We start from the raw sequence: 26,506 nt of genomic DNA on the forward strand, positions 1-26,506 counted from the left end.
ACGACCATTTTAATTAAAATTTTTATTTCGACCAGCGATTAATATATTAATATAATATCGGCATTTGAAGTATATTGACAGCTTAAAAAAATTATATTTTTATATTTTGTTTGAGTAAAAATTTGTAAAGTGGGTTCAGACTTTAAGCTCCTTTCTTCTCAGGTGAGTTCCTTGTCGAGTACTCGCCTGCAAAAGTAAAAAATGGAAATAGTAAAAAGAATTTATATTATTTGTAAATTTCACCCACCGTAAAGATGCTGTTCCGCGTATCTAAATATGATGTACCAGAAGTAGCCGTGAATGAACATGGTAGGGCAGAAAAAAATGTGCTGCGTCAAGTTGAAAACTTCGAGGAACGGATATGGCCACTGTCCTAGGAAATATCCCAAGGGGTAAATCCTAAAAATAAAATTTTATTAGAAATTAATTTTAAAATTACAAAAAAAATCTACCATCCAGCATAGGCGGCCATCAAGATCGTGACGTATTTGAAACCTTTCCACCAACTCGGAATTCCGTGCGAGGTGATTATAAATTCTGCAATTATGATCGGGGTGACAAAAGTGTGCACCGCGTGGTTCAGCCACGGCGGGATGAATTCTATCAAATCGGCCAACATCAGGTGCGGGGCGATCCAGTAAATGCTCCAAAAGTTTATCGTCGTCATCTGTATGAGAACTAAATATTAATTTGTTTTTTCAACAAGTTTTATTTTTGGAAGAAACTTTTTCAAACAAAATCAAACTTTTTCCACTCATTGAAAAATATTTGCCAAGCGATCAAAATAACTGTTTCAACGAGAGGAAAAAATAAATCTGTTTTCAAAAGAGTGTTTAAAAACTTACAAAGGTCGAGGGGAGCATTATGGGTATGAAGAATTTGTATTTAATCGAGTCGAACCACGAGCAGAACTTGATGTGTTCATTGTTTGTTGAGTAGGTCAGGATGTCTTGAATCAGACTGAGAACAAAGTAGAGTTGATGGAACACCTGTGGGCGAAATAAATTTTAATTATCTAACAAAGTTCAGACATCAAAATAATTTTTATGAAAATGTTTTAATATATTAATAAAAATTTAACACCCAAACTGAAAAAAATTGACCTTATTTTTTTTTCACTTTGCCTTCCTTCAATTTATTAAAATCTATTTTCTTCCTTGTTTTCAAATTAAGCACTAATTGGGTTAATTGATGTTGATTAAAAACAAAGATAAAATTATTGCCTAACCTGATTCCAAGTTGTGTAAAACTGGGTGGCGCCTCCGAGCCACATCTTTGTGACGGGGTGGTCGGTCTGATAAATTTCGTAGTTGGCCAGGGCCATGTGAAAGTCCACGAGGGCATAGTAAGTGACCACGGAGCCGTGGAAAAATGTCAGGCAGTGGTGCTTCAGGCCTTCCCCCTTGAAGCTCATTTTGCGTTGCTCGACGAAGACGCTGCACAGAATCGTTTAATCAAGGGTGTGCGAGGCTAACAATGGATCGCGGCCAGTAAACTTTGGCATTTCGTGTAAATAATAATAGCGATTGGCACGTGCGCCTTTGAAGCGCAATGATAATTAATTCATTTGCTTTATTTTATTTTAATAAAATTAAAATAGAAAGAAAGAAAAATGTGTGATGATTTATTTTGCAGAGGATGTGAAAAGCTAAAAATCGATGGCTTAAACTGACGAAAAGTCGGAAGTGAATTAATAATAATAAAATTTTAAAATTCATGAATATATGGACCTTACTTGTTGTTTTAATTGAGTTAGGATAAAATTTAATTTATTGAAAATAAACGTTTTAATTATGTGTAAAAAAAATAAAATTTTCATCTAAAATTTGAGTTTAGAATCACCTAAATTTGAATACTTGATTAACAATAATTTAATTTTATTTCATTAACTAGAGAGAATAACAAACTATAATTTATCCTCCTAAATGTTCCTGTTTTAAATCATTCATCTTTTTTATTCATTTTAAATTATAAAATATTCTCTAGAATCTAGAATGAAATACATATTTTCATAAAAATCACCTGATAAAAAAATTTACTCAAGACGGCTTAAAATGTTACAAAAATATTAGGACAAAAATATAATCACTTAATTAATTATTCACCTAAAATCACATTTTTACACACGTGCTTAATTTTGCTCACCGATTGCTTTTATAAAAAAAAAATTAATTTTATAATTATAGGAATTACATATTATTATATTCAAACTTTAATTACAGCCAATAATAAAAATAACATGTTTTTTCTCATAGAGACTGGGCTTTGAAAATTTCGTTCAAACGTGACCAATGATTATACCGACTGATTATTTTTTTTATCTTAAGAATCAGCCCACCTGTGCACCGCCAACTGATTAATTACAAAACGGCCACTCGAACTCACCCGCTCAGAAAGCCATAAGTTGAATGAGCCGCCGGTTCGATCATCTCGCCTCGTCGTGGTGCGGATGGTCTGATGCATGGGCGAAATCAACCTTGTTCTCGGCGGCCACTCGGGGTTATCACGCTGAACAGTCTTGGCAGCTCGCATTGAATTAAAAAAAAATCTACATACTCCACTTTGCATGCCGAGTGCATGTCTGGCTTCCGCGAAGATCCCTTTTTTTCTTTTTCAATATATCTCCTTGTTTTTTCATGCAAGCGCACCAAATATAGAATTCAATTAAAATTGATGCTCAGTTCATTTTAAAATAAAAAATAAAAATCCTCTTATCACTGATAAGCTGGTCATTTATGCGGTCGTTGAATGACCTCTGAATGCATCTCATTGAGCGTATAACGAGCATGGCAATTTATGTATTAATTCACGTCGTTTGAACCTCACAATGAAAATAATAACACGTACATGGGTCATGCTGACACCAATTGCGCTCCAGAGAGGGGTGAACATTAGGAATATATTTTTTCATGTTTGCGACAATTCTTGAAATATAATTAATTGTGTAGAAATTGAAACAGAAACGATTGTAAATTAATTAAATTAGCTTTATTTTTTTTTTTCACAGACGCTAGTGAAAATACCACGACAAGCAGGAAGCGACTTTGAACTAAAAAAAGAGTTAAGCATCAGCAAGAATTGCAATTCATCGTTCAACTTCAGCGAGTGTTATGGGCATTTGTCAGCAAGTCTCTGAGGTAAGTACCGTTTTTTTTATATTAGCTTATTATTTTTTGGTGCAAGCAAGCAAACATACGCCTTTTATAGTCTGAACTCATATCAACAAAAGAGCGAAATTTAAAAAACCAGCTTGTCTGCCAGTTTTTTAAAATTGAGATAGAAAATCTGTAGATTTTTTACCAGTCTGCAATCTCAATTATTAAAACAAAATTTTTTTGAAAGTTACATCTATTCTTTTTATGTTTGGATCCATTTTTATTTATAAAATTTTGAGTGGTTTTGACAGCACTTATTTAAACCAACAATATATTAATATATTTTGGATAGAAACCACAGCCCCCGTCAATAGCAGATACCGAAAGGTCCATTTTCCAATTTGCATACATATCAAAGAGAAGCACTCTCTTCCAGGTATTTTCATACTCTCTAGCGAGCTCCAGCCAGGTACACAATACCCATAAGAGCTCACAAATAATCTCAGGAAATTATGCAACCTGTTGGTCTCTGGCGCGACCAGCAGGTTGCCTAGCGACAGGCGCTGGATCTGAAAATCGAGGACGGAAATTCGGGCTAATTGTAGCTCTCTTTATTAAAAGCCACTCATTCGTTCACTTAAATTGAATCAAGACAACAAAGTAGGTGAGCACAGCGCCTGCCACCGAAGTGAAAAACTCGACCGAGAGGGTGAAAAAGGGGCCGCCGCGGGCGACGAACGACCTCTGGCAGTCCAGGGCGACCGAGTGCAGGGCGAGTCCGAGGCTGGGCGTGGAGCGCAAAATCGGCGCCTTGTAAATCACGTCGCAGATCGCCAGACCCTGCTCGAATTGCAGAGACGCGTGAATAATTCAAGAGGGCACTGTATGGGAAAATTGTGTTTGTTTTCTCTTGGGAAACGGCGGAGAAATGTGAAGGAGTATTATTATTATTTGCTGTTTACCTCTTTGCGCAGTCTGTGTCCCGCCTCGCAGAAGAGCGAAATGCGTATTATTGAGTTCATCATGTAGCCGAAAACTGCGAGCTTGAAGGCGGGCGAGTCTGTAAGCTGGGACAAAATATAAGTTCTGTGAAGTACGACACAAAAAACAGTGAAAGGAAAATATCAAGTTGGCAATCTCTAAAGCTCTTACGACAAAGAGTTTCAACTTTCAGACAGAATAATTAATTTTTTGCTTTCACTTCTCTTCCTCTTAATAAATATCATCATTATTTGTTATACGTTATAATAACAAAATTTAATTAAAACTACAAAGCCACTCAAATTTAGTCAGTAGAATTAAAGAAAATCTAATTATTCTCTTCTTTCATTAACCAGTAATATAAGAAAACTGATTTATGATCCAAAAATAATAATAATCCATATTTTTATCTTTAAAAATTGTAATTTTAGTTGTGGTTCTTATTGCTAGGTAAATTATATCGTTAATCATTAAATTTTGCGATTTATAGAAAAAAATTAAAATATTCAAAGACAAAAAATGTTAAAATCAAAATCTAGCTAATCTTGCATCTCTAGACATTTCAAATTAAAATTTGTGGAAAAAATAAACCCTATAAATACGCTCAACTTGCAATTTCAGAAATAGAAGAAATATCAATTAAAATTTTTGTTGTAGTTTTAATTCAAAACTTACACCACTGTTTAAATTAAAATTTTAAAATTTACTCCGTTTTAATTAAACCAAGGTAAATTTACCTTTGAGAACAAATATGCTGTGATGCAGAGAATGCCCGCGTTGTAACCAGCCATGACGATCACATACGGGTAGGCAAAGGAATTGATCTTGCGCATCAACCTGCACCGAACCGGAAACAACTTAATGCAATTCTGAATTTTGATTAGTTCATTTTTATGTATTTGCTCTCACCTGGCCAGAATTTGCTGAAAATCGACCCAGTTCTCGATGTTGATCGCCATGGGAACCGCAGGGTCGGTCGATATCTGCAGAATCTGCTGATTTTCCCTCACGACCTGACGCAGGGACCGCTTCAGTACCTTCAACTCTTCGGCCACGAAACAGTAGAGATGCAGAAAAATCGCGTCGTGTGACGCTTGTTTGGTGTAGCAAAAAACCAAAAAGACCAAAATACGGATGTACCTGAGCGGCTCAATTGAAGTGTAGATTTTAGGGTCACCCTCGTTGACAGAATTGAACACATTGTCCTCGTAGTAACCACAAACCACCATCACAGTCAGAAACACGTTCATAATTACGGACACGTAGGCGGCCAGTAAGGGTAGGAGAAAGTAGACGCAGAAGGTTCGCTGCGACGACCTGGCCAGGCATTGCGACTGGAGGTGCTTGAAGCGGTCCAGGTTGGCCACCCTGGTCGTTTCTCGGAAGATCTTCAACAGTTGTTTTTTGCCGAATTTCAGGAACAGCGACGAAAAGCAGATGTAGGTGGCGAACAGGACGCCCCTGATGGAATTCACCAAGGTGGCGAAGGTGGCCTGGTTGTCCCTGCTGCCGGTCAGGACGACCCAGGCGACCCCGGAGGTCAACACGAAGATGGCCACGTTCAGGGTCAATTCGTAGCACTCTTGCAGGACGGAAAAGGTGCGGCGCCACCTGGAGGACGAGCGGCACCGAGGCAGCAGGCAGTACCCTGAGATCAGGTTGCAGATCAGAACGGTTCGGTTGAGATGGAAGGGTTTGTCGGGGCAGAGGAACATGCTGGCGCGGCCGGGGCGCGAAGACGAGTGCGTCGTTCCATTTTTCGCGGGGTGAGTGACGAGACGAGGGAGGAAAATTTGCTCAGCTGTGTTTGATTGGACCGGTGCAGTACGCATGTGAAATCTCGAAAAGAGAGACTTCATGGCGTCGCTCTCGTGGAATCAATTTGACGGTTTTCGCTAGAGGCTTTCGTAATTTTGAGTTTAATTTGCTTTGATGTCATTAAGAGCGGCAGTCGAGTTGCGGAATTCCGACTCTGCCTTATCAAACAAGAGCAGATGGTTTAGTTTGTCATTGAAAATTTTGTGTTGAGAAACTTCTTCAGACGGAAGGCAGAAGGCAATTAATACACATTCCAATGAATTGTGGAATAATAATTATAATAAATGTTATGATAAGGTTGAGAAGGAAGAGATTTGATGGATATTAATTTTCATCAATTCGAATGAAATACTTATTCGATTAGTAAAAATCAAAGCTAGACTGTTGAATAAGTCTATGTATTTGATTTTTTTTATTTGCTTCAAAATTCATTTTTGGAAAATGGAAATTATTTCATTCTGATTAATAAAAATTTGAAACAAAAAGTGAAAAATTAGAAAAATCAGTTGGATTTCAGTTTTACAATTAGTATGAGATTTTTAAAATTTAGCAAAACGTTTATAGTTATTTTTTTTTATCAAGTAACTGCTAATTGACAAGACAAAATTATTATTCTTTTCAAGCATGAAGGTGATTTTTAAACTAAAAGGCTTCATCTTGTTTGAAAATCAGCGTCTTCATAAAAAAATAAGAATAAAAATTATAATTCATTAAAAAAATACAGGCTTTCAAAAAAATATTGACTATTTTGCTTCAAAACTTCTTTGCCTCTTACGTTTTCAAACAAGAGTAGAGTCTTCTTTAAGAAAAGTAGCTTTTTCCACCAGTGCTTAATTACATATTATGTAGGTGTTTGAAAAAAATAGCGATATTTTATTCTTTGCTGAAATTTTCTATTTGACAAAGCCTCTATCTACCGATAGATATGAAAGAAGTTCCAAAATTTTCATTAAATATCTTTTGTTTCTGGTGCTCATACTTCCAAAATACAGCAAGTATTGATGGAAATCGATAACAATCCACATCTAATGCAAAGCTTTATCAGCCAGAGAATAATACTATTTTGGCAATGGGGTACTTCACTTGTATTATGAAAAGAAAATCAATACCAATACCACTGTTCAAACAAAGCAAAATATTTTTGCCAATTGAAATAATGAACTGTAATGAGGAGATTACATATTTTTTTTTTATTTGAATAGAACCATTCCGAAATATATTTTTTAAGGAAATAAATTAAAAGTTAACACTGAAGGTGGAATTTATGGAAAATAGTTTAATACTTTAATATAATAAATTTTTAAATGTAATCTTAATTTCATAAATTGTTTTACACTTAAACCTGCAGAAGCACCACAAAGTATGTAATAACCGCAGTAAAAAGCGAGATGAGAAATTGAATAGAAAGTGAAAAAAATGGACCGCAGCGAATTTCCATGGACAACTGGCAGTCGGCCGCGGCCGAGTGCAGAGCTTGGGCGGTAGTTATGGGTTCATGCAACACAGGCACTCTGTACAAAGAGACGACCAGAGAATGTGCCTAATGGGCAAATATTCATGAAGCAATTTAAAATTCACAAGTATAAGGAACCCTTACAGCACTGCTAACCTTGTGCCCAGCGTAGCAAAATATCACAATTTCAAGCAGTCCAAAAACGACGAAAGTTGAGTACACAGTAATTAAGAAAAGGCTCTTTGCCTAAAAATTTTGGCCTTTTTAACATTGAATAAAAATAAAATATGCCACACCCCATACCTTTGCGATGAGGAAAGCTAATAAGCAGAGCAGTAGTGAGTTGCAACTCATTGTAATGAGCAAGTAAAGGGTGCACTGAGAATTAAATTTTTGGATAAAGCTGGAAAAAAATTCCATTTTTAATAAATTATTCAATTAACTTTTATCGACTTTTACTTACAGTGAAACGTTCTGCTGGCATCGGATCCATTCATTCAGGCAGAAAATTTGGAACTTTGCAATTTTGAAATTCATATTTTTCTTCAAATTATTGGTAAGCGAATTTCTTAAGAGGTGGATGTTGGCTTCTGCGTAGCAAATCAAAGTGAGAAGAAGAGCATTGTGTGAAATTTTTTTTACAGCGATTAAAGTGTATAATACTGACGAGAAAATTACTTCCATTTGTTTATTATGAAAATTTTCCACAACAGTTTCATTGCCTATTTTAAATACAATATTTCCTGTGGATTCGTCAAAAAATTGATCTTTTAATACTTCAAGCCTTTGCAAGAGCAGCACTGATTGCACTCCAAACGAAACTAGTAAAATGATCACGGGAATCGTAAAGTACACGCAAAATGAAAATCCTGCTGAACGGTGCAAATTGTAGTTTTGTTCCAAATTTGGAATTAAAGTGCGAGATTTGAAAAACAACTTGCTTATTTTTTTGCGGTTCCATCCAATTGCAATCGATGTAAATGTAACTTCAAACAGAAAAGCCACGCTAAAGAAGTATTGGCCGAAAGCCAGAATATTATTTATGTTTTGTGAAGTACTTATCAGATTGTACATTTTGTGAACGAATTTGAAAAGAACTAGACCGAGAATGAAACATTCATAGAATTTCGCAGCTGCCTTTCCGTAGTTGCTTTTAGGTAATTCACATCTAAATCCAAAAATTGAATTCGCGAACATTACGAGTTTTGACAGGTCTGCTCGTCTCCACATTGTCAGCTGAAGTGGTAATTTTCGAACGTAGACAAATGATGACGCAAGCTCTGAGAATATTTGATCAAATAACCAACTTAATTTTGCATGATAATCTCTTTTCATAATTTGATCAATACAAAAAGTCAATATTTTTTAATTAAGTAATGGAAAGTACGCTTTTTATTAGGGCCAAAACAGGAAAAGTAAAAAATTGATTTGAATTATCTGGTTAATGTATTTAGTATATTTTATTCATTTTTACTTTTAACTTTGTTTCCGCCTTTACATTTTTGCACAATGAATTTCACAAAAAAGCCGAAGGTCAGCAATAATACTGTAACACTTAAAAGCAAAACTGCGTAAACATCGAGCAGCTTCTCTTGGTACCACGTCAAATCCATAACTGCCGAACGAAGGTGAGGTGCGCCGTTGTGCCTAATTATGTATTCGGTCCAAAACACAGCCCTCTCCAGCGGAGTCTCGGGTTGATCCAGAAAAACTGCTTTTCGCCGTTGCACTTCTGTTCGAATCCTATTCATAAAAAAATTTATCAACGAGTGCGTTTTAAAAGCTTGACGTGGCCAAAGCCAAGTTAACTGGGTCGACAACAAATGTAAAAAAATCCTAATTAATTTGCACAAATTGACAACAAAAACATTACAAGACAGTCTGATTCACCTATTTTGATGGAATGAAGATTTTTTTTGGAAAAAATTAAAGTTAAACTGAAAGCTAAATTGAGGTAAAAAAGAAAAAGCCGAGTTAGGATAAATTAAAAAAAAAATCCAAATTGAGTTATTTTGAAAAAGCCAATTAATCTTAAATCAGAAAAAAATTAATTAGAAAAAGTCGATGTAACTTAAATTAGAAAAACTGAATTTGTAATAAATCAGATAAAGCTAAATAAAGGTGGAAAAGAATAAGCCAATTTAGGATAAATTAGAAAAAAAAAACGCTGAATGGAGTTATTTTTGAAAAAGTAAATTATTGGTAAATCAGAAAAAGTTAATTTGTAATAAAATAGAAAAAGTCGATGTACTTTAAATTTGAAAAAGTGAAGTTGTTATAAATCAGATATCGCTAATTTAAGATGAAAAAAAATAAGCTAATTTGGAATAAAGAAGAAAAAGCCGATTTGAGATAAATTTTAAAAAAAGGCGTAATTGAGTGCAACTATATTTATTTATAATTCGGTATTATAAACAAGAGTTTAATTGGTGAAAATCTTATAGCTGCTTGAATTAAAATTTAACGGTACTTAGATATAGAGTATAATATTATTTTAACTTCTGTAATTTTAGTTACCATTATCAAAACGGAAGGCAATTTTGAATGCAATTATTCGTTAATTTTTTCACATTAATAAAATTTTATTAAAAAAATATTCAAATGAAAAATAATATTTAAATGATTTAGAGTTTAGCTTGATATTTGATTTTAAGTAATGTTGAATAATAAGTGCCTCTCATATCTAATTTATTTTTCAAAGTACTATAATGACATACTGTGTTCACAAAAACTGCTAAAAAAATATTAAAATCGAAATTTTAAAGTGAATTTGTCTTTAATGAGATTTGTTAGGTCCTGAATTAAACACTGGCGTGTTTCCAATTAATATGTCCCAGGAGTAGGAATCAATGATGCGATGAGAGATTTAGTAATTAAAATGTATTAAATTGTTAAACCTTATTTAAATTTATACGAACAAACCTCAATCCCTATTTTGTTTTAATGTATAAGAAATAAAGCAATCAATAATTTTACAAAAGTTGATTTACCCAATTAATAATAACATAGAAGGTTATATTATATCCGATTAAATCAATAAACACTATTTAGGGTACCTCAAATGGATGCACAGTTTCAAAAGCTCCCAGTGAAGCGGGGTGCTTTTGGTCTGGGGTACTTTTGACCTACAATCTTTTTAATTTATCTCCCATAAAAAATCAAAGTTTCAATAATTTAAGTTTTTCATTCATAGTCTCAACGTAATTAGGCTTTTGAATCGCCGTTAATATTACCTAGGGTTATTTAGACCCTCAAGAATAGCCGTGAGAACGGTCTCTTTGGTGATATTTTTCAAGGAAAGCATAACTGCGTAGCCCTCATTCACAGCTCTCTGAATGTTCATCTTTTGGTCTCCAAAAACCGGGATTCCAACTATTGGGACTCCATTGTACATTGCCTCCTGCCCACTCAAAAGACCACCATGCGTGATGAATAATTTCACATTTGGATGTGCTGAAATAATAATTTCTGTTAAAACAATATTATAATTGTTGTCAAAATTAACCTAGGACTTCCATTTGTGGGACCCACGGACTGATCATGACGTTGTCGGGCTTCCCGGGCAGCGTTTCCGACTCCCATTTCCAGATGACCCGCTGCGGCAGTTGGGCAAAAGCTTCCAAGAACGCGGTTCTTTTTGCCTCGGGGAGCATATTTGCCCTCAAATTGGATCCGAGCGAAAAGTAAATGACGCCCTCCTTGCCGTCGTCGAGCCAGTTTTGCATTTTCGGCGGCAACTTTCCTTTCGACGCCGGTTTGACGTGCATGCCCCCGACCTCGACGAAGTTGGGCACCAAAGGTCGCGGGAAGTGCAGCGAGAAGTGGTTGTTGACCAGCACCAGGCTGGCGCTCCTCCTCAGCTCCTTCAGCGACGGCAGGCCCGGGCCGAAAAATTTCTCTTTCAGTTTTTCTTGCTGCGGGTAGTAGAGGAATTCGCTGCCGATGTCCCAGTACCACACGAACAGGGTGTTTATCATGCGTTGGTAAAAGGTCTTCTTGTCAGGGTACTCGAGAATGTTGTTCACGGCGTAGGCTGGGTTGTACGGGTTGCCCACTGCGTAGTTTTGCCAGTGGAAACCGCCAAAGGACGAGATTAGGACCAACGGTGCCTGCGACGGGAAATTTCAGTGGAAATTTATTGTTTTAATTGGATATAGATTTATTTCCTTCTGCATCTATTAACAGTGGTCTATGTAAATTACTGTTAATTAGAAACTGCAACTTACTTAAAAAGCAGTGATTTCAGCAAAGAGCTCAAATAAATTTCTCTCCTTCTTGCTAGAACCTTATTTTAATCTGCGAATGTATTTGAGGAAAAATTTTCAGATGAATGAATTGCGCGGTGTTTGAATTGAAAGCTCTCGACGGGCTCTCCGAGTCAATTATTCTTAAATAGGATTTTTTCTTCAAAATCATAACCAGCTGAAATAACCCATCAAGAAAATTTCCAATTTCAATTTAAAATTATAAAATATTAATTTTAAAACGTATTGATTGACCACTTAAAAAATTAATTTTTGAAACAAAATTATTTCGGCTGATGGCTGATTAGTAAATTTTTTTATCTTTTTAATTTTTTTGCTCATCGTCCCTTCCGCGACCCGGTGCCCATGTAAATTTCCGCCCTCGACACCCTTGTTGCCGCCACTGATAATTAGTAAAAATATAATGAAACCTTGTCTTGATAACGGTTTAGAATCCTATTTTTTGAGTAAGAAAAATACATAATTAATATATATAATAAATTTAATGAATATGCGAGTTTTTTTTTTTTAGCTTATTTGTATATTTTTTCTCTAACTTGAAAAAAAGGGATGTAGGAACTGGTATTTTAAAGTCGTACTTTTGCTTTATTTTCCACCAAAAACAATTGTTTTTAAACAAGGAAAATGCCCGTTTGTGAATTTGCTAATTAATATCTTATTTTGTTCTTGTTTACCTTAAAGTGATGGGCAAAGCCGAATACTGCGTCGCACATGAAATCCTCCGAGATGACCAAATCAAACCCTTTCTCATCCTTAAGTAGGTCCTTCATTTTCTGGTCTCCGAATGCTAATTCCAGTGCTTGCGTTCCGGCCGGCCAGAAAAACTCATTGGGCAGCAGGAAGAGAGGGATGTCCTCAAAATCGTACATGTCTGGATTGTTCATCATCGCTTGATACATTTCCTCCAAACTGGGGGCGATGTCGATGTCCGTGTAGTTGGCGGGCGGTTTCTTTGATGGGTAGGTGCTGACGACCACCAGTTCGTGGCCCCTTTCGGCCAGGGCGTGCGTCAGGGCGGCGAAGGTGATCATGTGACTCTTTCCCGGCCACGGAAAAACGCCCAGAATCCGAGCACTTTCGGCCGATAGGACCGCGAGTGCGAGAAAAACCACCAGCGACGTTTTTAAAAATTCCATCTTGAATAAAATTATAATTTTATTTTATAAAAGAATAAAAAATTAACGACTCATAATGGGGCACGAACCGTACTTGAAGATTAAATGCTGACTAAATGTCCACTTTCATCGAGTACAGCTGCAGTCATGCCAAGTGAATAACAAACAAAGTGCCTCATGCGAAAGTACCACTTTGCGTCTTATCTTTGTCAGCTGGTCTATTTGAACAATTGATAAAATTATAATTGTGATAAGATTCTAAAAATGATATAAATTTCTTACAAAATACTGTTTGTATTCAATAGAACATAATTTTCCTGTTTTTCCCATTCGCCCAATTTCAACAAATGAAAACAAATCCTGGCTAAATGGTATTAACTATAGCCAATTAAATCAAAATACAACAACAACAACAACAACAAAACAAATCTTTAGGTTTAAACTAAAAAATTAACCAAAACTAACAACTTTAATAGAAAACCAGTAAAGTAACAGACTACAATTGAGAGCGTGTTGATCTTTCATAAACATTATATAATGTGAATTCATAATTCGTTTTTTAATTTAGTAGCGCTCATTCAAATTGTATTGTTTTTTTCTTGAATTCAATAAAATATAAATACATTCAACAATAAACATACATATATCTGATAAATAATATAATATTTTATACTATAATTGTATTTGAAAAACACACTAAAATCGCGTTGCCATATAGCAAAATAATTACTAATAACGATCGTGTCACCAGACTTTATTAACTGTGTTACCTGAATTAAATAATTCTTAAGTTTGATCAAATTTTTTTTGCCTTTTTTTAAATTTGGGGTTTTTTTAACTGACAAAATTCAGTCATGAAAAATATTTATATAACAGCCAAAAAAGTGAAACAAATTGCAAATCAATAAAAATTAAAGTGAATGAATTGAATGCATAAATTCAAAGGGAGGCATTAAAACAATGTCACTAACCTCGATCACTGCCAAGTAACAACGAGAATGAAAGACCAACGTGCGAAGGTCAACCAATTGTCAAATACGCGTCATCACCACCCGGGCTTTATTTCCAATAATTATCTTGGGGGGTCATGAGTCGAAATCTACTCGCTTGCTCTTAAGAACAATATTATTAATCTGTTGTTACTCGACTTTATTTTTACTTCCAATTTTTCTGCACAGGCAAATATTACACAACAAGACGCTGATAGACACAAATCCAATTAATAGCAACAAAATAAACGCATAAACGTCAATCAGTCCCAGTTGGTACCACGTGAGGTCAAGGGCTGCCGAGCGCAAGTGGGGCGCCCCGTTGTGCCTTAAAACGTATTCCGTCCAAAAAACGGCTCTTTCAAGAGGAGTCTGCGGCTGATCCAAATAGACACCTTGTCTCAATTTCACTTGCTCACGAATTCTGAAATTAATTAAAAATTATATAAAAAAAAAAATGAGATGATTCTTGATAATAATTGGAAAAAATGGCAAATTCCAAGAAGTTAGGGTAACTGATCAATTAAATTACATTCTAAATCGAATTATATCAATATTGAGAAAATTAGTCGCTGCTGTGCACAAAAAGAGACACAAAGCATATACAAGTTGATAGTGTTTGCTAATCCTTGTAGCTTACTTTTTATGCTTATCTAAATATTTATATTTCCTCAATTTTGAATGCGCATAGAACGCAGCAAAATAATTAGTGTTTAATATTTCAATCCTATGATATTTTAAAAGTGTTTTTTTTTTGTTAAAAAAATTATTTTGAAAAAGTTTTAAGTGTGAAATTTTGATTACTTTTCATCGTGAAGTCCTTTCTTAACTGCCGACAAAACCGACTCTTTGGTGATTTTCTTGAATGGTAGCATGATTCCGTATCCTTCATTCTCCGCCCTTTGGACGTTCATTATTTGGTCTCCAAAGAAAGGAATTCCCACAACCGGAACTCCATTATACATTGCCTCCTGCCCACTCAGCAATCCACCGTGCGAAATAAACAGTTTAACGTTGGGGTGTGCTATAAAATTTAAGATAGTATAAAATTAACACAAGAAAGAGAAATTTGCATAGACCAAAGAAGTTTTCCTAAAATATTTTATTGTTATCGGATATTAGCTTGTAAGTCAATTTTAACTAGTATATTTTTATTTTAATTCTTAGTCGTCTTTTAAAAGAATTTAAATAAAATTTAGATTCATGTATTACTTTCTACTGCCATTATATAGTAACAGTGAAATATAAAATTAAACCTTTCTTCCTTCCTTCCATAAAAAGTCTCAAAGCTTGACAAATTAAAAATTTGAAATTCAAATAATATGAAAATATTCATTCTCACATTCAGAATGATTTTGAACTTTGGGATTTGGGAGGTAATAAAGCAGTGTAGAAGAGCTGTATAAAAATGAACATCAATAATCTCAATAATTTTTGTTTTCATAAATTGTTTAATTTTTTTTTTTTTTAATTTTTTACCCAAAATTTCCATTTGTGGTGCCCATTGGCTGATCATCACGTTGTCCGGTTTCCCAGGCAAATTTTCCGTTTCCCATTTCCAAAGAACGCGTTGTGGCAACTCTGAAAAAGCGTCCAAAAACGCTTTCCTCTTTTCGTCCGGCATTATCGAGGACTGGACGTTCGAGCCGAGCGAAAAGTAAATGACACCGTGCTCGGCCTCGTCGATCCACTTTTGCATTTCGGCCGGCAGCGGTTTAGTCGGTGGCTTGACGTGCATTCCTCCGACCTCGATGAACGCGGGCACCAAAGGGCGGACGTAGTTGGTGGAAAAGTGGCTGTTGGTCATCGAGAGACTGGCCGTCTTGCGAAGCTCCTTCACCGACGGCAAACCTGGCCCGAAGAAATCTCGCGCGAGTTGATTTTGCCTCGGGTAATAATACAGATCGGCCGCAAAGTCCCAGTAGTGGTTGTAAATCGTGTTGACAAATCGTTCCCAAAAGGTTTTTCGATCCGAGAACTCCAAAAGATTATTGGTGGCGTAAGCAGGGTTGTAAGGATTGCCGACGGCGTAATTTTGCCAGGGATATCCGCCAAATGACGATATTAAAATAAGAGGTGCCTATAAAGATGAAAGGAAAAATAATTTTATTAATTTAAAAATTAATGTTAATTAACAAATTAAGTGAATAGCAAAACAATTATTGAATGTTAAAAAAAATTAAATAAAATTATTTATTAGTTTCTTTCAGATCTGTAAAAAAACTTTTTTTTTACGTTTTGCCTAAAATATTTAGTAATTTACATTTTTTTTTTTTTACCACAAATTTTATTTTAAAGCATTAACAAATAATTCTAAATATACCGAAATATACATAAATAAATTCTATTGCTCATTATTATTTAATTACTTGCTTTTCATTGTAAGTTGAAATGTTTTGTTCAATTTTTATATTTTATATAATTTCCCTTAAAGGAACTAAAAGTTAATCAAATTTTGGCTACTTAAAATACCTAGAATTCCATTACACTTTTAATTCTGTCTTAAATAAACTCCTCATGCGCTCTTAATTAATAAAATTTTATGGAAAATTTTACCTTGAAGTGTTGAGCAAAAGCAAAAATGCCGTCACAAACAAAATCCTCTGCAATAATCAGATCAAAGCCTCTCTCGTCCTTCAAAAGTTTCTGAACCTGTTCATCTTGGAACGTCATGAGCTCAACCGCTTGAACTCCCATCGACAAATATAAAGCAGGATGAAAAATTTTCGGGACATCTTCAAACTCGAAAATGTCGGTGCTGGCCATCATTTCGTCGTACATCACTTTTAAACTTGGCCATGTGTCAATGTCCGTGTAATTCGCAGGAGGCTTCTTGGACGGATAGGTGCTGACCACGACCAGTTCGTGACCTCTTTCAGCCAGGGCGTGGGTGATTGCGGAAAAAGTGATCATGTGGCTTTTCCCAGGCCACGGGAAAACGCCGAGGATCCGTGCGCTGAACGCGGAATTCGCAAAATATGCGACAAAAAGCAACAGAAAGGCGCAATTGATGTTCATCTAAAAATAAAATTTGAAACATGATAATTGTTACATGAAAGTTCTCTCACATTTTTGTTATCAGCCAAATCGGAATGTAACAAAAGCAGACCGCGTTTGCGAGATATCGATGCGTTTCAAGTTCATGCAGCTGAAGCTCACGATTTTGAAATATTTAATTTATGTTTCAAAGAACCTATAGATGTCTCCAACGGACTTCGTTATCGCTACCAGATATGATATAGTAAAGTAGAGGTGACTATGCTCATATTGCTTTAAAAATAAGATAAAAATCACAATGCTCTTGATAGTCTCGATTGTAAGAGATATTTAAAAAAAATAATAACTATGTAAATTTAAACTAATATTTTTCAGATGGAATAAATTGAGACCAAGAAGATGTAATAAAATTGGGCATTATTTACCAATTTAATAATTTTTTTTAAGATATATTGATGAAAATATCTGAAATGCTTGTTTGTGGGGTGTTGCTTTTTTTTTTTTTTTTTTTTTTTAATTTTTAACAATTTTATGCTTCCAAAATGGAACAAATTTGCATTGCGAACTATATTTAACTTCAAATATAAAACAAACTTGAGATTTTTAGCGATCGGGAAATTTTACACACATTCAATGTTCAAGATAAATAATTTTTTTCCTCATTTCGCTCCGACGAAAAAGCATCTTTAAATGTCAGTAAATTAAAACAATTTCAAATTCAGTGGTCACCGATTGTTGACTAAGCTTCGGATCTCAATTTAACTCTCATTTTCATTATCCTCACAAAATTCTGATCCAAAAAAGGTTTGGCAAAAAATGAAAAAGCCGTATGCCAGGAGAGCTAAATTTATCGAATATTCCTGAATATTAACAGAAAAGAATAAATAAGAAATTAATAAGTTAGCAAATAATTAAATAAATAATACAACATCGTTCATTGTTAGATTTGTTTTATAATAAGCTCATTAAATATTTTATTTTTAACTGTTATAAACTTTGATAATGTCAATAACAATTTTTATAATTTCTTTTTCGCTTTACTTTTGTCCTTGATACTATTTCTCTTGCTTTTGCAGCACAGTTTCTTACAAATTAAAACAGGGATTGCCAGTGTGATGGCAAAAATTACCAAAATAAATGCATAAACATCTAACAATGCAAGCTGCATGCAGCTCAAATCAAGCGCAGCAGAGCGAAGGTGATGCGCTCCGTTGTGTCTTATGACGTATTCAATCCAGAAAACCGCCCTTTCTAACGGACCTTTTGGCTGGTCGTGGAAAACTTTCGACCTGCGTTTCGCTTCTTCTGAAATTCTATAAAGAAATTTAAAATTTATATAAATGTAATAAATATTTGACTGAGAAACCTTTTATCAGTCAACGCTTTCTTTATGGCACGCAAAGCGGAATCTTTTGTAATGTTAAACAAATCCAGCCGTAATCCGTATCCACTATTCACGGCCCTGTTGACATTTAATTTTTGGTCGCCAAATACTGGAATTCCTATAATTGGAACTCCGTGATACATCGCCTCCTGAGCGCCGAGTAATCCACCGTGAGTTATGAACAGTTTAACATTATGGTGAGCTGGAAAATTATTGATTGATATCAAAATTGCAATTTTTTTAAATTTTTTCTTTTACCTAAAATTTCTTGCTGTGGCATCCAAGATGCAACTTTGACATTTTTGGGCTGGCCTGGAATTGATTCAGTTTCCCACTTCCACAAAACCCTTTGCGGCAATTCAGCAAACGCCTCGACCAAAGCCTTTCGCTGCGTTTCCGGGAACAAACTGCAGTTCATAATTGATCCCATTGTGAAGTAAATGGCGCCGTCCTTTGCACCGTCCAGCCATTCTTTGATATCTTTCGGCAGAGGTTTCGTCGCTGGTTTCACGTGCATCCCTCCAACTTCGACGAAAGCAGGGACAAGAGGTCGCGGGTAATTGAAAGAATAGTGATTATTGACTAGGACGAGACTGGCACTTTTTCGGAGCTCCTTCACCGACGGCACTCCGGGACCGAAAATTTCGTCCTTTAATTTTTCTTGCTTGGGGAAATATAAAATTTCGCTTCCCAAGTCCCAGTACAGGCTGAACGCAGTGTTGACCAGTCGCTCCCAAAAGGTCATTTTTGAGGTGAAGGGAAGAACGCTGTTGGTGACATAGGAGGTTGGCACAGGGTTGCCCACTGCGTGGTTGGTCCAGTAGAAACCTCCCATTGAAGAAATAAGCACCAGGGGAGCCTAAGTTAATATTAAATTAATTTAAAAAACATAAAACCAGGCTCAACTCTTCAATATACATTTCTGTGAAAAAAGTTGAATGAAAACCGGAAATGTTTATTCATTTTATTTTTCATTATCCGTTTGGTTTATGGTTAAATTAATTGAATTAATTAATTTTTTAACTCTTTTTAAATTAATATAAATTATTAATGAAAGATGAGATAAGAAGTTTGATGGAGAATGACTAAAATTTTTCAGAATTAAAATTTTTTGTTTTTGATTTTTTTAAAAATTTTTTTTTTAACATTTTTTAATTTTCTTACTTTGAAATGGTAAGCAAAACCAAAAGTGGCGTCTGTCATGAAATCCTCGGCGATGACCAGGTCAAACCCTTCCGTGTCCTTGAGCAGATTAGCCACTTGCGGATCGCGCAGGGCGATTTCGCCGTAGATCTGGAAGTCTCGCAAGTACCGAAAGGGAATCGTAATGACTTTCTCGTCCGCGTACTCGTAAATGCTGGCGTCAAATTCTGCCTCCAGGAACGGTTTCATGCTTTCCCACAAATTTATGTCGGTGTAATTCGCGGGAGGCTTTGCCAGCGGAAAAGCGCTCACGACGACCAGTTGGTGGCCTTTTGCGGCCAACGCTTGTGTCAGCGAAGTGAAGACGATCGAGTGGCTTTTGCCTGGCAAAGGGAGGAACGCCAGGATTCGCGCGCCATCACTAATGGTTAGCAAAGTTGCCAATATAAAGAGACCTTTCATGATCATTTCTGCAGATCCTAATAAAAGAAATTGAGTTTGAAAATTTAGAAAATCAATTCACTTTTACCTTTCTCTGCACCTATGATTATTAAATGAGATCAAAAGTGCTTGTCAGTTTTACTTGGACTTGTGCCTTCACATTTTGATACTTCAGAGAGACTAACTATATCGACCTTATCTTTTTGCAAGACCAAAGCTCATCATCTTATCTCACTATGGACCACTGATTGTGAATCACTAAATAATTAATGGCCTAATGTGTTATCTTTGAGAAAGCATCACTTTTTATCTGTTATAGGTAGTCCACGATTGAAGTTCGCGCGAACGAACTTCGCTGAGCGAACAGGGAACTTCGCGCGAACTTTTTTTTCGTTCGCTTGAAGCGTCCACGATTGAAATACAATATTCGCGCGAAGTTACGTCACTAATACGTCACAAGTACCTAATAAATAAATTGATTTAAATTTAAAAAATTTTAATTTATCTTGTTAAGTTAAAAAATACTATATATTTGAGAATTGACCAAAAAATTTAATTGAAAATTCAGCAAAAAAAATGTAAATAAATAAAAATAAAATATTTAATTTTCATGCGTTTTTTTATAGTAATTTACAAGAGTACTATAAAATCTATAAAATGTCAATAATTTTAATATTAAATTTTTTTCAATGGTTACAAAACATCTAAAATATTGAAAATTAATCAATTGTTGGGAGGAAAATATTGAATTATTAAGGCACCACCACCACAAAGAATTTTGCTAAAACTTCCATCCACCACAATGAGTCCACTTAGAAATTAGAAAAATAATTATTCATCAAATTTTTAAAACGATTTTCTCAATACAATAGAATTGATATTAATAAAAATTGCAAATTTAAAACAGCGACGATAGACATTTTAGATTAATTAGCTTTCGTTTCAATTTCTTAAAAATAGTTTAGGGTAATGTAGAATTAAATTAATTTTATAATCTCAATTGATCAATCTAATTAAATATATCAATGTATCAATATATTTAAAACAAAACTTTCTTGTCTTTAAAACAATTAAGTTAATTTCTATGAAAATGAAGTTATAAGGTACCAAAAATGTAATCAAAATATATTGAAATGAGATAAATAAATTAATTAATTTAGCTTTAAAATTAAAATTTTCCTGTAAAATAAAAAAAAAAACGGAATTGAGATCTGGCAAAAAATCTAAATAAGTAAATTACAAAAAAAAACTTCATTGAGCTTTTTTATTATTTTAATTTTTATGAAAAGCACGCATGCGCAAGATTTTTCGCTCGACGCGGGTCTGGCGAAGTTCGCCAGAGTAGAGCTCGATTCAACTCCAGCGAACTTCGCGCGAGTCGCGCGAACTGAGAAATTTCGCCCAGCGAACTGATCGTGGACGCTTTATGGGCCACACATGTTATTAACTTTGTTCGTTCGCGCGACTTTTCAATCGTGGACTACCTATTAAAGCATGAAGCAGTTTTAAAATTAATAGGATATACTGAAATTTTTTATTATAATTTGAGTAGCAATTAGTAAAAAAAATTTGATCTATTTGCTGCATAATTGTATCTCATCAATTTTTAAATAAATCAAACCAAATTGTTAAACAAAGAACAACCATGAAAACATTTTTTTTATTGCAATTTTTTCTTGCTTACTTGTACAAAGTCGATTAATTTCGCTTTGGTTTTGATGAACGCCCTTTTGACTAACAAGTATGAAATGTACATGAAAACGAGTGACATGAAAGCCATGACGGCGTAAACGTCGAGCAACGCCTCCTGCATCCAGTGCAGGCCGAGGGATGCCGAACGCAGGTGGGGCGCCCCTTTGTGCCGCAGGACGTACTCAACCCAGAAAACGGCTCGCTCAAGTGGAGTTTCTGGCTGATCGTGGAAAATTTCCGACCTCCTCTTCGCCTCCGCCCTGATTCTGAACACGAAAATTTTTATCATTATTATTTTTAATATATTAATTTAGTACTTTTTATCAAACAGGGCAGTTTTAATAGCCCACTTGACGCTCTCTTTCGTGATATTCCTCAAATGAAGTTGAAGTCCGTAGCCGCCCAGCTCTGCCCTTTTCGCGTTCAAATACTGGTCGCAGGCAACAGGGATGCTAATTAGAGGCACAGCGTTGTACATCGCCTCTTGAGCTCCGAGCAGACCGCCATGCGTGATGAAAACTTTCACGTTTGGATGAGCTGAAAGTATAATTATTTAAGAAAATATATTTAAATTACTGCAAAAGTTTGTACTTGAGAAGAGATACACGAAGTTAACTATATAAAAAAATTCGTTTTCATAAATAAAATTTATAATTTTTCAACACAATCAGAAGCGCTTATTCTGTCTCAGTTTTTTATTTTTTATATTATGGAAATCTAGTGTTCTTGAATTAAAATAAAAGTTTAATTATAAAAAAGGTCTGAAGAAGCTAGCAAACAGAAAGCAAATTTATCCTAAATGTCGGGAAACTTTATTCATTCTGTATCAAGAATTTTTTATTTCTCCAAATTAGATTAGTTAAAATGCGTGATTTTAGGCCAAATTTTGTATTTAATTTTCAAATCAAGCGAATATTCAATTAGCACCAGCCAATTATTTCTTTGGAAATATTAAAATTTGGAAAATATTTTTAAATTCAAGATACGAGTAGAAAAAATGGAAGACTTTTGGTGGCAAGATAATGCGTTTTTCACAAAATTATTTAGGATTCTGAGAAAATTTTCGTCTTTTTTCCAGAAAATAGGTAATTTTTGTTTCATTTCTCATTCCGGATTTAATTGTGTATGTTTTTCTAATATTTTTTTTTTAATTTGCAGAAATTTTTCTGTTTTCTGATTTTTTTTTATTTTCAAAGTAAAGTTAACAAAATATCTACCCAGAATTTCTTGCTGAGGCATCCACGGGTAGACCTTGACGTTTTTGGACTGGTCGGGAATGGAGTCACTTTCCCATTTCCATAAAACCCTCTGCGGCAACTCGGCGAACGCCTCGATGAAGGCCTTTCTCTGTCTCTCGGGGAACCACGTGCCCCTCAAATTGGAGCCCATGGAGAAGTAAATGACACCGTGCTTGGCGCCGTCCAACCACTCCTTGATGTCGATCGGCAGCGGCCTGTTGAGGGGCTTGAGGTGCATTCCGCCGACCTCGACCAGGTTGGGCACCAAAGGGCGCGGGTAGTTGAAGGAAAAGTGGTTGTTCAGCAGCACCAAACTGGCGCTTCGGCGCAGTTCGTAGATGGACGGAGCGTCAGGGAAGATTTCGCGTTTGATTTTTTCTTGGTACCGCATCAAGTAGAATGTGCTGCCGACGTCCCAGTACCATTGGTACATCGTGTTGACAAAGCGCTCGAAAAAGGTCATTTTCGAGCCGTACGAAAGCATGGTGTTGGGCACGTACGACGTCGGCGCCGCGTTGCCAACCGCGTAATTCGTCCAGTGGAAACCACCCATCGAGGATATCAAGACGAGCGGAGCCTGAATGCAAATTAAAGCAAGAAATAATTAATTAAATAAAAAAAAAACATCGTCAATTTAGAAAATAAAAATTATATGAATTATATCAAATTCACTTTGATGAAAAAATTTATTCTATGAAGTTATGAAGTATCTAAAATTAGCTAAAATGCTTAAAAACGTTTTAGATCTTTTGGTGTTTTAAATTTTATAGGGTTTGGCAAATAATATTTTAATTATCAAATTTAGTGAAAGAGTTAAGCATAAATAAAAAAAGGGAAAATATCACAAAAATTGGCAATTAAAAAAAAATTTACATTAAAAATCAAATATCCAATCCTAATTTTAATTTTGTAATTCATTCATTTTTAATTTAATTGAATAATTCTCTCTTCAAAAATTGCAGCCTCAAAATAAGTTGTTGTTTGGAATATAATTATAACAAAAAAAATCAATATTTACCTGGAAATGATGCGCAAGAGCAAATGAGGAGTCTGTGAGGAAATCCTCAACAATGACCAAATCAAAACCTCTCGTGTCGTTTATCACTTGGTTCACTTTGGGGTCGTGCAACACCAAGTCCATGAAATGCACCCCTTCAATCCAGTAGAGCATGGGGAGGGTGATCGTGGGCAGATTCGACAGGGCGTACGTGTGCTCGTTCACCGTGTCGTCGTAAATTCCCTTCAGGGTGTCCCACAGGTCGACGTCCGTGTAGTTTGCAGGCGGATCTTTCAATGGGTAATTGTTGACCACGACCAGTTCGTGACCCCGCTCGGCCAGTGCCCTCGTCAGGGCGGAGAACACGATCATGTGGCTGCGGCTGGGCACGGGGAAAAATCCGAGGATGCGAGCGGCATTGTCTTGACCCGGCAGCAGAATCACAACTAGGAGGATGAGAGGCCAACATGTTTGACCACTCATTTTTACTGCTATACAAAAAGTAAAAAAATTAAATATAAAATTTAGAAATTGTAAGCAAATGTTTTTGAAATATACAGAATTGAGACCAACATTATAATTTAATTCAATTATTTCTATGATATTCCTACTTCAGTGTAATTTAGACGGGAAAATTCGGAAGTCATTATGAAATGAAAGAGAAATTTTGAGAATAGAGGAAGAGGCAATCAACCAGGAGTAATTATTTATTTATGATATTCTGATAATGTGGCGAGACAATTTTAATTGGATGCCAACAGAGGAACTAGGTTAAAATTCCTAATGAAAATTACGTGTTTTTACTGTCTAGTCGATATGCAATATAAATTTTTGATGAAAGGTACGGTATCTTGAAATTTTTTAATTGCTTTTATTAATTTCAACATCCATAGCTCATAATTGCTGAAAATTGACAAATCTGCATGAAAATAATCCAAAGAAAATTTTGTTTACGAGAAATGGTTTTACAAAAAATGATCAACATATTAAAAAAGACTTTTTTGTGTGGCTTTATCAGAAAAAAAAACTGCAAGATACAAGAGTGATTTGCCTAATTTATTATTGAGTCTGACGCAAGCAGCACTCCGAATATATATGTGGATTAATTTTCTGTAAGGGCTATTATTTTTGTGATTAATTATAGGGCGTGTGGCAAAATATTTTCGAATAATTAACTGGACACCTTTTATTCTATGATTGATTCCAAGTGTCTAATTTATTACAACACATTAAAGAGTGAAAGAAGTGTCTGTTGGCGCTGATTATTTTTTGCAAACACAATTTTGAAAGTTTTTGACTTGTGTAAAAACTACCTCAGGTTTAATTTTACTACTTATTAATGTCGCAATGATTAATTAAAATGCTAAAATAAAAAAAAATAAAAATCTAAAGAAGAAAATTTTTTGATAAAATTAAGATTAATCTGTTTTGTATGTTTGAAATTTTGCAAACTCTTATATGAAAAACAATAATTACAAAGTGTCAAACTTGAAGGGACACCTAATTTGAACTCCATACGTTCATTTCTTAATTAGTGCTCTTTAGTTTGAAGTGGTTTCTACTCTCCACTATGTTATTTTAAGTGACAAAATTAATATTCGAGTCTCAAAAGTATGATCAATTTAGACATAATTATTTTCATAGAAACCCGGATTTATTTTGTCCCTTTCCAGTCTAAATAGAGTCACAATTACTGATTAAATTGTATTTTGTTAAAAAAAGTTGGAAGTAAAATTTCTTGCGCAATAAGTTTAATTTTACTAAACACAAAATTTTTAGATATTTCTTTAAATAAAATTATATAAAATTTATATAATTAATAAATAAGTTACTAATTTATTTCCCTGGATTTCAAAATTAATCAGGTCTCTTTTCCTGTTGATCGCTTCTACTAAATTTATAATTTATTAAATATATTATTTGTAGTGAACTTAAAGTTCATCACATTGAGATCAAAAGGATGAAAAATATCATTTAATGGTCTAATTAAGATCGTGAGACAGATCGGGAATGACACAAAAGATGAATTCTTACCTTTGTTTATGCGTCGGATGGATTTAGTGCAGCTCCTTGATTTGCTCGAGCAGCGGACATGTGAATCTATTAATGCCGTCGCGAAGAATGGCAAAATGATTTGCCCCGGCCAAGAGTGAAAGCGTCAATAATGCATTCTCGGGAGGAGACAAAACGCACGCTTTAGGGTCAGATGATTAATTATTTGATTTTGAGTCAAACTGACAGAGCGCTGTGATTATATATTATTACCTAATAAAACGCCTAAATGGTGGAAGTTGGCACATTCAGATTGTTTAGCTATGATTATTTTGAAAATTATTTGGAAATTAAATAATATACGCATGACCTTTTCCTTTGCGTAACTAGAAAATTATCTTTATATTGTCACAATTTTTGTCAGTAAAAGTAATTTTTAAATATTCATACGCAAATTGATCTCTCTAACGTAAATAAATAATCAAGTGTCTTCAATTTCTTTCCTGCATCACCTGAATAACTAAGCTTGTTAGGCAAATAATGACGCTTCACTTTTACCACCTATTTCTGGGGATAAGTGATGCAAGAGGAGCCACTTGGGAAGTAATTTACGCTCTCCTGTGCTAACACAAATTTAATTTAAATGCGTCCAGGAAAGGTTTCCATATCTCTGTAGTCAACCATTGAGGCAATAAAGTTATAAATCAGATGGGCCGCCACGCGTTTATTTTTACGACAGTTTTTTATATACCAACAGGATTATAATCATTAATAATTTATTTTTAGAAAATTAGCGCCAGATTGATAATTACTATAATTGGTGTCAAAAGTGGGGTATTACGCATTTTTAAACAGTTCTAATTTTATACATATTATCTGAGCAAATGGATTTTTTTGCCACTTGAC

The 26,506-nt window shown here is 34.8% G+C and overlaps 6 protein-coding genes across 7 annotated transcripts; all 6 read right to left on the bottom strand.

Moving 5' to 3' along the window:
* Positions 1-3: 3 nt before the first annotated feature.
* LOC132193347 (androgen-dependent TFPI-regulating protein-like) lies at positions 4-2,486 on the bottom strand. The gene is made up of 6 exons (XM_059613958.1): positions 2,386-2,486; positions 1,229-1,436; positions 846-989; positions 453-667; positions 248-399; positions 4-186 (listed from the first exon to the last, which is right to left on the bottom strand). The coding sequence occupies exons 1-6, from the start codon at positions 2,427-2,429 to the stop codon at positions 143-145; spliced, it is 807 nt and encodes a 268-aa protein (XP_059469941.1). The 5' UTR covers positions 2,430-2,486; the 3' UTR covers positions 4-142.
* Positions 2,487-3,035: 549 nt separating this feature from the next.
* Positions 3,036-5,791, bottom strand: LOC132193666 (uncharacterized). Its single transcript, XM_059614488.1, has 4 exons — positions 4,986-5,791; positions 4,814-4,913; positions 4,058-4,162; positions 3,036-3,935 (listed from the first exon to the last, which is right to left on the bottom strand). The coding sequence occupies exons 1-4, from the start codon at positions 5,789-5,791 to the stop codon at positions 3,729-3,731; spliced, it is 1,218 nt and encodes a 405-aa protein (XP_059470471.1). The 3' UTR covers positions 3,036-3,728.
* A 2,983-nt stretch (positions 5,792-8,774) lies between these two features.
* Positions 8,775-12,960, bottom strand: LOC132193508 (UDP-glycosyltransferase UGT5-like). 2 transcript variants are annotated; one of them, XM_059614223.1, is made up of 5 exons: positions 12,817-12,960; positions 12,287-12,748; positions 10,853-11,456; positions 10,581-10,800; positions 8,775-9,090 (listed from the first exon to the last, which is right to left on the bottom strand). In XM_059614223.1, exons 2-5 carry the CDS (start codon positions 12,746-12,748, stop codon positions 8,808-8,810), a joined length of 1,569 nt encoding a protein of 522 aa, XP_059470206.1. In that variant the 5' UTR covers positions 12,817-12,960; the 3' UTR covers positions 8,775-8,807. The 2 variants fall into 2 exon arrangements, with proteins under 2 accessions (XP_059470206.1, XP_059470207.1); XM_059614224.1 differs by having other exon boundaries at positions 12,822-12,941.
* A 655-nt stretch (positions 12,961-13,615) lies between these two features.
* LOC132193509 (UDP-glycosyltransferase UGT5-like) lies at positions 13,616-16,917 on the bottom strand. Its single transcript, XM_059614226.1, has 5 exons — positions 16,785-16,917; positions 16,273-16,734; positions 15,196-15,796; positions 14,521-14,740; positions 13,616-14,140 (listed from the first exon to the last, which is right to left on the bottom strand). The coding sequence occupies exons 2-5, from the start codon at positions 16,732-16,734 to the stop codon at positions 13,867-13,869; spliced, it is 1,557 nt and encodes a 518-aa protein (XP_059470209.1). The 5' UTR covers positions 16,785-16,917; the 3' UTR covers positions 13,616-13,866.
* Positions 16,918-17,651: 734 nt separating this feature from the next.
* On the bottom strand, positions 17,652-19,875 carry LOC132193429 (UDP-glucosyltransferase 2-like). The gene is made up of 5 exons (XM_059614089.1): positions 19,770-19,875; positions 19,262-19,719; positions 18,356-18,956; positions 18,080-18,299; positions 17,652-18,026 (listed from the first exon to the last, which is right to left on the bottom strand). Exons 2-5 carry the CDS (start codon positions 19,706-19,708, stop codon positions 17,732-17,734), a joined length of 1,563 nt encoding a protein of 520 aa, XP_059470072.1. The 5' UTR covers positions 19,709-19,719; positions 19,770-19,875; the 3' UTR covers positions 17,652-17,731.
* A 1,275-nt stretch (positions 19,876-21,150) lies between these two features.
* LOC132193668 (UDP-glycosyltransferase UGT5-like) lies at positions 21,151-25,707 on the bottom strand. The gene is made up of 6 exons (XM_059614489.1): positions 25,643-25,707; positions 23,630-24,099; positions 22,591-23,188; positions 21,691-21,910; positions 21,366-21,639; positions 21,151-21,165 (listed from the first exon to the last, which is right to left on the bottom strand). Exons 2-6 carry the CDS (start codon positions 24,089-24,091, stop codon positions 21,151-21,153), a joined length of 1,569 nt encoding a protein of 522 aa, XP_059470472.1. The 5' UTR covers positions 24,092-24,099; positions 25,643-25,707.
* Positions 25,708-26,506: the final 799 nt, after the last annotated feature.

The sequence above is a fragment of the Neocloeon triangulifer genome, unplaced genomic scaffold (genome assembly GCF_031216515.1).
Source record: "Neocloeon triangulifer isolate White Clay Creek 2 clone unplaced genomic scaffold, ASM3121651v1 ptg000004l, whole genome shotgun sequence".
NCBI lineage: Eukaryota > Metazoa > Arthropoda > Insecta > Ephemeroptera > Baetidae > Neocloeon > Neocloeon triangulifer.